Source organism: Abramis brama (assembly GCF_963993115.1).
Source record: "Abramis brama genome assembly, chromosome: 3".
Lineage (NCBI taxonomy): Eukaryota > Metazoa > Chordata > Actinopteri > Cypriniformes > Leuciscidae > Abramis > Abramis brama.
In genome coordinates this window covers 32590050-32599824 of record NC_139965.1, presented here as the reverse complement: position 1 = coordinate 32599824, position 9775 = coordinate 32590050, and the positions used below count along the sequence as shown (strand labels likewise).

The 9775-nt window shown below is 37.9% G+C and overlaps 1 protein-coding gene across 1 annotated transcript; it reads left to right on the top strand.

Annotated features, from left to right (window-relative positions):
- The first annotated feature begins 516 nt into the window (after positions 1-516).
- On the top strand, positions 517-6944 carry insig1 (insulin induced gene 1). The gene is made up of 6 exons (XM_084108294.1): positions 517-710; positions 873-1212; positions 1856-1980; positions 2531-2697; positions 2941-3040; positions 5267-6944. The coding sequence occupies exons 2-6, from the start codon at positions 879-881 to the stop codon at positions 5294-5296; spliced, it is 756 nt and encodes a 251-aa protein (XP_083964420.1). The 5' UTR covers positions 517-710; positions 873-878; the 3' UTR covers positions 5297-6944.
- Positions 6945-9775: the final 2831 nt, after the last annotated feature.

Below are 9775 nucleotides of genomic sequence, written 5' to 3'. Positions count from 1 at the left end.
GTATGGACTTGGTGGTGGAAAATAAAAATGAGATGGGAGGGAAAATAATAAGTCAATGCTTTTGCGTTCCTCGTTTTGCGTTAGGCTACCCTGAGAAACTTTGCGTTCACTTGCAAAAACTTTTGTGTTTTTTGCAAGCAAAATCAAAGTTTCTCGAGTAACGCAAAACATTTGCGAGAGAACGCACAAGCATTGACTTATTTTCCCTCCCATCTATTTTTTTCTTCACCATGTCCCTTTAGGGACTCCGTACACGCTTAAAATTGAAAAACAAGAAAATCTCTAATCAGTGCTGTATTGTTCATTGAAAAGGATTTGGCCAAGTAAGATCATTAAACCATTTAGCAATCCAGAAGTTTAAAACTTTGCATAACTCTTTTTCGTCATCACGTCAGTCCACACACACATTCCAGCGAACGAACAGCTGACGGGACGTGAACATCAACAACGCGTGTCCGTGAGAGGGAGGTGGCGTGCGTTCGCGTCATATGGCCCGCCGTTCTCTGATTGGCCAGCGCGACTCACCAGACATGACCGCGCTTGTTTTCTGCAGAGGAAGCGCGCGTGCGGCAGTATTGTACTGTGGAAAGAAAAAGGGCAGCAGCGTTTCGTGGAGATGACCAAACAACACATCTGAAACCATCTTTTGTTTGCAAAATAGTTTTAAAACACAGTCGCGTTGCAGACGAGGATACTGCCTAAGGATCAAGGTGGGTTTTCATAGCCTATACTTCCCCTAACTCACTTAACGTTATAACAGTTTGTCTTTAAGACTTTAAGTATTTGTAGCGCAACAGCTTGGCTTTCAACATTATTACAACGTTTCTTTAAGCGTTTTTTTTCCTCATGCATTACGTTTTTGATTCTCACAGTGCCAAATGCCAAGACTAGAGGATCACTGTTGGAGCTGCTCCTGTTCAACCAGTGTAAAGACGAAGGACCTGTCAAGCGCCAGCTGGATTGTTTGTAAAACGGGTGAAATGATGTCCATCATAACCTCAGTGCTGAGCCACGCATACGGCTCTCTGCACAGCCTCCAGTCCGCTAATTTAATTCGACGGGGGCTTGTATTGTTTATCGTTGGAGTAGTTCTTGCCTTGGTGTTAAACTTGCTACAGATCCAGAGAAACGTTACATTGTTCCCAGAAGAAGTGCTGGACACGCTGTTTTCTTCCGCTTGGTGGATTCCCCTCTGCTGCGGCACAGCTGCTGGTAAGTCAGTAACGGGAGGGCTCGGAATACACTGTTTTGTATGTGTCGATAAGACAGATACGGTCTGCTTGCTGTGGACCTTTTGATAGCGTGTTTACATTACGTAAGAGTCCCTAGACTGGTGGTTGAGAGCAGTTTTGTTGACATTGGGCTTTGTCGCTATCGGTAAGCACTGCCCTGGAAACAGCCGGGCATTCGGGTTCATTCTTGGGGTGCCGCTTTTTCATTGGCTGCGCTCAAAACGGGTGAGCTGCGAGGGAGGCACGCCATTGGCTGGTACGCCGAACATGCCACTTAGCCGAGAAGAGAAACACGGAAGTCGTGTGCAACATAAATTAATAACGACTCCGCCTCCTGCATTCCTCACAGTCCACATAGTGGTGATGTGGACACATTCACAGTCTACATTCTTTTCAGTAGTACTTTTTGTGAACTTACACTTAATGTGACTCAATGGATGTCTAAAACTAATGTTGTCTATTTATTTATTAAACATTTGGTCAAACAAATTTAATTTGAACATAATTAACTTTAAAATTAGATTCAGACATTAAATGTTATTTTCTTTTTTCTCTCTCTCTCTCTTCCACACATTGTTTGAGAATTAGTGTTATTTAAAGAACTACGTTTTCTCTTTCCGCAGCTGTGGTTGGTCTGTTGTACCCCTGTTTGGATCGCCATCTCGGAGAGCCACACAAGTTTAAACGGGAGTGGGCAAGTGTGATGCGCTGCATTGCTGTTTTTGTGGGCATCAATCACGCCAGTGCCGTATCCTTACCAGTGCCACTCATGAAATTGTAGCCATTGTGGGAAATTAAATCGTTTAAACTGTTTTTGAGATTTGTGTTTTAAGGCTGGAATATACCACACCACTTTTAAAATCTGATTTTGAAACAGGTTTTAAAACACTCTGCATCATACACCTGCCGTCATTTTAATTTCGTTAGCCTCATAGCATAATTGCCTAAGTCATTTTTTAAAAAATATGACTTGGGCAATTATGCTATGAGGCTAACGATTTGTTAATGAGGAAAAACCTGGCATTATACACTAAACAACTGATGATCACACACCAGGCTTGCAAGTTTCGTTTAGTTCTGAACACACACAAAAAAAAATCTATGGAAAAGTGGTGTACTGTATTCCAGTCAAAAAGATATGTATTATTACTGTTCTTACAGCAAGATAATAGATTTCTTCAAATACCAGCGAGCACTTTAACATCACATGAAGTCTCAAAACATTTGTTAACATTTATCCAAGGAAAGTGCTCAACTAGAACTAACTAATTATTTCCTTAAGTCAAAGTACCTCACAGAAACTGGACTTTGCCAATAATGTGCAGCTTTCATTAACTCTGGCTGCCCTGTCTTTGGGCCTGTGGTGGACGTTTGACCGTTCCAGGAGTGGCTTTGGTTTAGGGCTGACCACTGCTCTTCTAGCCACTCTCATTGCTCAGCTGCTGGTCTACAATGGCATCTACCAGTAAGTTATGACTGACACACATGCAGTGGAAAACATTGTGTCATCTGTTACCAAGTAACGGCTGAGTTACAGACTCGCTTCCATACTTAGATCTGCAGTTGTAGAACATTTTCAGTCATCAGATATGATATTTTTGTAAGTGCTTTGGTCTGAATGTAATTTTTTTTTCCCCAATAGCTTGGATTTAACAGTTGTTAAAGGTTATTAGCTAGTTGTTTCAGAGCTTTATTCTTTGTTTCTCAGGTATACGTCTCCAGACTTCTTGTATGTACGTTCGTGGCTGCCTTGTATATTCTTCTCTGGTGGAGTGACAGTAGGAAATATCGGCCGACAGCTAGCTATGGTGAGAAACATTTCCTCATATTTTCTGCTTCAACCCTTTTTTTCCTGTCTTTCATATTCCATGAAATCATTCCTGTACCGTAACTCTGTTAAATTACTCAAGTATTGTCTTTAGTTTCCTGGAGTGCTTTGCACTAGGCCAGTGGTTCAGAAATGAAACTTAAAATGGGGCACACCCACATAAGCAAAAGTGAAACTGTATCCTGGAATGGTTTAGCTATTCACAGCGTTCAGTGTAAATGCTTCGTTCTTCTCATAATAACAAACTTGAATGATTTAGGAACCAAACCAGACTCAGACCCAGGTTATTACACACAACAATTTAAATGTTTACAATTTAACATACAACCTTAAGCATTATTCAGACAGGATTAGTTTTGTAAACAACATTTAAGATAGTTGTTAACAAACGATGTCTGTGATTTCACAAACTGATTCAGACGTAGTTGGGATCCAAGTTTTTCATTTATAAAAGGCAGCACAATGACAAACTTTAGCTTTGGTTACTGTATTTGATGAAGATCAGAACTTTATGCAAATGGAATTTCTTTGTGGACCCATGAGTTAGCTGAAAAGTGGTTGGCAGTTTTCCTTGTAACTTTTATAGATGTTGTGTTAGAGAACCAAAAAAAAGTTTGATTTGAAAATGTACCTGATCTCAGGAAAAACTAGGGATTTAGACTGTACTTCATTCTCTTACAACACTCATAAATTAATTAGTAATGTGTAAGGTCAAATGTGTAAAAATCTATCAAGTACATTCCTTTAGAGTGATCAGTTTAAGTTTCCATTGCTGTTGACACCCTCACTATCACGTGCCTGGGCTGATACGTCATGCCTGGACATCTTAATTAGTTGCTGATTGTAGTCTGAGGCATGTTTGTGCCATCCCATCCAAGCCTTCTCAGTCAGCTGTGCCTCTTTGTCTTGCTGACGTAACCTCGTTCTTTCTCAATAAGGGCGTGAAAGCAGATTACGCTCCTTGTTTTTCATGCTAATGGTCAAAGTGCTTTACTGGCTCCAAGTGGTGCATTCTACATGTTGTTACTTGGTGTTTTTTGTTTTCGAGTTGGCACCAGCTGATTTTGCTTGACCAATTGGGATTAGTGCTCTGCTAGTATTTTTCTCAACTTTCTTTATGAAATGGCCAGTTGAGAGATTCAATGGACTTCCCATACTAGATGTAGCCAACCTGAATACTAAACCAGGACCCCTGAATACTAAACCAGGACCTCTGTGAATCTCTATTTGGAAGCGATGTCTTCAACTGACTATTTCTAAATATAACTCTTACCAATTAAAATTTGTATGTATTAGTACTAACAGACCACTGAAACTTTTGTGAAGATTTGAAGTACAGCATTGATTACCATTAAACAATTTGCACTATACATTGTTTGGATTAACGAGAAAGACGTTATTTTTTTAATCATTACGTTTGTCACCATTTCTTAACAAGCTTCTGATTAGCAAATATACACAACAAGCTTACATTTTATCTCGAGATTTTGTTTTAGTTGAAAACATTAAACAGTGTGTATACAAAAAATATACAAAACAAAAGCATTTAAGATGAAGCAGAGCGAAAGGGAAAAACTCTAATAATGCCGACTGCTCCAGTTTTCATGCAGAACGTAGCCTACATATACACTCGAGTCGACATATTGTTATCCTGTTTGTTTCACATGTTCATGTTGAGGAAAAAAAGAATATTCACATGCTAGGTTAAAGTTGGCTCCTCAGTCTGATAAGGCCGGGTGCAGAGAAAATGCGTTCCGTCCGTTTTCAAATAATAATTACAGATCGAATATTCATGCACACCCCTAGTTTGGATGATTAAATATAGCAATCTTTAGTCTTCTTGGGAGGCTAGCCAGCTGCCCATGGTGAGGCATGTGAGAGAGTGTTGACCTATGAGAGGCTATCATATTTTACAGGACTCCCCCATCCACACAAGCCTTGTATAATTTGTGTTTGTCATATATAGTGCATACTAATTATAGTAACAATTTTGAGGGGCCAAGTGAGCTTTAACTGGACCAGGTTCAGCTTTGTGACAACCAATTTTGAATTTAAATATATTAATTCAATTGCTTCATGTATTGCACTCTAGTACAGTTTATGCCCTATATTCTATGGGAATTAGGGAGATAATGCAAATCAAGCTGTTTTATTTGGTAATGCAAACACTATTTTCTTTACTAATGGACTGTCTGTTTTTCCACAGGGCTCGACTGAGAAGCCTCATAATGACTAAGCGGGTGTCAGAGGTCATGAAATGAGCTCCTGAAGAGTGCCAAAAAAGAGGGCGTGCAAACTGAGACTATATTGGGTGTCCCTGGTTTCTGTCCAAGTGTAACTTCTGCTCTTAATTTTGCTCCTCTTTATAATGATACAAGAAAACAAAAGAGCGGGTTGGTCTGAGATGGCCCGGTGTGCCATGAACAGCACCTTCGAACACCCCTGGCATTCATTACTACCATCAGCGTCGTCATTGTTACAGTTCCTTGCAGTAGTGTTACTGGTAACGTCAGTCTCCTTATTACCAGGTTGCTGGACTGCCAATATAGGACTGTACAAAATCATAGCTTAGTGAAACTTTGTGTATACAAATGAGTGTGTGTGCTGGTCCTATGTTTAAGACTAGGGAAAAAAAGGTGGTGTGGAAGTGCACATTTTTTTGTGTTTTACTTTGTGCTGGAGAACCGAAAGAGAAATCAAAGGGAAAAAAAAAATCAAGACTGTGCAAAATATCCAAAGAGGTCTGTGTACTGTATATATAGGATTTGTTGTAGTTTAATTTTTGGAAAAAAACCTGCAGCACTGCGAGACTCCCATACAGACTGACCGCCTTGAGTGTTATTATGAGTACCAGAGAGGTTTGATTGCCAATCACATTTGTGCAGGCTGGTTAGTGTAGTATATTGACTGAATTTATCATATTTTTGTCATACATTGTTGCTAACGCAGACCAAAAGTAAAACTAGAAAAATTAGTTATCGAGAAATGAAGTGGCATCTTGAAATAAAAGTCGAACATAAGTTAAAACGTCAAGGATGCCTATTTGTATTAATGTAAACTCATAGAATCATTTGAAATGGTGTAATGTAGTCCATTTAAAGGTTGGAAGGCCTCAAAGGTTTGCAATCTGTGATTGCCTTATTATAGAATTAAGTGCTTTTGTCACTTGTTCTCCAGTACAGTCATTTTTCTTTTTCTTTGTACTTCATTTATTGTGTATTGCTTATCACCTGTAGCGGCTTCTATAGTTAATATGAGAGGTATCACAGGGCTAGTGTGTAGGTTTGGGGATCTCAGCAAATTAAGTGCAATCAGTTTCTTTGAGCCTGGTATTGTTTCATATTTATTACTTTTTACAATGTTAAGGTACCCCAGACGACTTGTATGCAGTATAGCAACAAACCAGCAATAAATAAATTGTTCTTGCGTATATGTGAAGGTGTAGTATGACCGCAAACTCATTTTTAAAAGAAGTCACGCACAAAAGATAATCTTGCAAATGATACCAATGACCATTTCCACTGTTCTGAAAAGAAACAACAACAACATCATGTTTTTCTTTGTCTTTACTAGCAGTAGTATGTTGGAGAAAAATCATTTTAAGCAAAATGCTGTGTGCTGTATTTTGGGAATGTTAGAAGAACATGAGGGAAATGTTTTAAAACCATGATAAACGTTGCTCTCAGGAGTAACAGGCTCTGTCTGAACCTCTCAGCTTCAGGGAATGAGAGATGTAAAACTGAATGAAAGCTTTATTTAAAGGGGAGAGAGAAATGCAATTATGTGTTTCTAGGAGTGAGTGCATGTGTCTTTAACACTTTGGTTCATTATATTATTTTAGGTTCAACGATGAATGAAATTCAATAAAATTGTGTGTTGTACAACAGTCTGAGCTATTCATTTACTCTTGAGACTTGTGTGCTTATTAAAAAAAAGCTTTTTATTCATTAATACAATGTCAAATTGTATAATTTTCCTTCATTGAGTTGTTAACCTGGTTACATTGAGCTCTTCTGCCCAATAACATTATTTCAACAATAGACTCCAGGCAGGAGTTTGTAATATTAAATGCTAAAATAATTTTTTGTTTATGTATGTAGTATTTTGAGTCATAAACATTGGTTTGGGTTTAAGTTAAATTGTGTAACCTATTAAGGCCAGCTTTTCATCTTCAAAATATATAGGTTGCAAAAAGTCAATCTAAATTTACGCAATAACTTTTCAGGTGCATTAAATGTTGCTTTTTGCCTTGTTCCTCACACCACTGAGCAGAGAAGCTGATTGAAAAAACAAGCAGCAACACATTTTTATATGTGAAACATTACTGAAATTCTAAAGATGCATTCTAAAGTATCTTTAAGTATCTTTTAAAATAAAAATGAATGTTTCCAGTATATTGTTTCCATATATACTTTCATGTTTTCTCCAAATAAATCATTCTCCCTCCACTATCTCTCAGCCTTCATTCTCTTCCCTTTTGTCTGGACCAAGAGGAAGTCATCTGAGAACTTATCTCCCCTACCCCCTCATCTATGTATACCAGCAATTATGATTGACTGTACATGTCTATGTATGTGAATGCACATACTTAATAATCCTTTACCCACCCTTTGATTTATATTCTGTTTGCAACGGCAACAGCTGCCCAAATGCATGTTAAATAAATGTTTAAAAGAATGAATCCTGAAGGCATAGAATGCAATGCTGCTTCATTGAAATAACAGATAACTAGAGACAACTGGTCTAAACTGTAATATGTTCTGATGTATTCAGCTGCACTTGGTTTGTATGTTGTTGGGAGAGATCCGTATCGGTAGAATCAAGATATAGGCTACTCTTTTTATAATTTATTTTTAATCTTTATGCCAAAACAAAAAAAACAGGCAAACAACAATAACAAGGATTTATGTATCGGCTAAAGGCCCGTTCATATTGATAACTACATTAGCGTCCAAACCAGCGGACGATCGTTCTGTTTATTCTAAGCGCGTCACTCTAAATGCTCGAATTACAGGATGGATAATGATTGGCTGTCAATGTTTTTATCGTTCATCAGCTGGATAAAAATGTTCTGAAAGTGATTCCAACGATATCGTTTCTCTGTCCTGTTATCATTATAGCTGTGGAGTGAACTCTGCTATTTTTTAATACTGAGAACGATTTTTAGAATTATATCTTTATCGTTATCGTCCTTGGCTGCGTTTCCCGATAACGTTGTCTCTTAGCGCGCTACTAAGACTCTTAAAGGAGAACTCCGGTCAATTTTTACATTGAGCTCATTTTTTTGTAAATTTGGAGCAGCCGCGGCGCTACCATTGCCTGGGCCCACCCATTTTAGGTCCGGGCCCACCCATTTTCTACTATGGTTTTGTACGTTTCTTCATTCAGATCTATTTGCGATCCATTCCATTCTAAACAAACAATGCAGTTTACATGCTTCGTCCTTGTTACATTATTCATTAAGATAATAATTAATAAATACATGCATAATTATCAGTGAACTTGATAAATGTTGCAGATATGTTTTACATGCATGCACAATCAAATGCCTTTCAACTTATGTGTGCAAAATTCAGAATAAAATGAATGTGCAGCAATTTGTACAAATAGAGAGTCTGTAGGCCTACTGTGTTGTTGCCATTAAATAAGCGCATTTAGTTTCATATTTGTTAAAATATTATAATGTTATTTTTTCATCTATGTTGATTATGAAAAGTGAACCGCACGAGTAAGATAGGATGAGCAATATCGAGAGACATGGAGCGGGTCAGAAATGATTTTGACCACTTAATTAAGTTTTGTTTTGCAGAAAGACTTTTTTAAAGTGAATTTCGTTTTGTATAAATTGTATCTTAATTTTAATATTTTTATTTTATTTATTTTTTCAACCAATTGCCTGGATTTAATAAATAAAAAGCAGATATAGCAGACAACACAATCATAGAGGCGCCCGCGCGGTCACTTGCATTGCTCGTGAACAGGAGCGCATCTCATCCTAACTTAACGAAACTCAGCATATGCCTCACAGACAGGAAATATATCTTAAGAAAGCTTGAAATGTCTTTTTAACAATTTAAAACGAAAAGAAATAGGCTACTCTCTGGTTATGTAATCCATGATGTGCATTTCTCTCTATAGGCGCGTTCACTACTACGGAGATGGCGATCGTCAACTTCATCTTTACAGCTGTTGTTGCTGTTAATAAACTAAAAATAATAGGCCTATAATTTTATTAAACAATAAATTAAATGAAATTGTAATTGTATTAAAAAAGCAACAAAAAATTCCTGTTTAATTTTTTTTTAACCTATGCTAATTACGCATTAAATTCAGGTAGGCTACTGAGTCGCTGTCCTCAGTGCTGCAGAAAAGCGCTGAAACGGAGATGAAGGGGAACCCGTTTTTTTTATTTTATTTTTTTGCTTATTTTAACTGGCCCATCCAGTTTTCTGGGGGCCCACCTACAATCAAAATCCTGGCGCCGCTAGTGATTTGGAGTACTGTCAGTACAGAGTCGATTGTCGAGTTCGACTCTGTACTGTCGCGTGATCATAGGTAACTAAGCAACAGTGGAGAACTCGACAATCGACTACTGTGGACTTCGACCGAAAACAGGAAGTAAATACAGGTATGTGCGCTGGCTGAATTAACATCACTTTTATTCATATCTTTCACATCTACTGCAGTCAGATTCACCGTGTTCACTCTGAAGGAA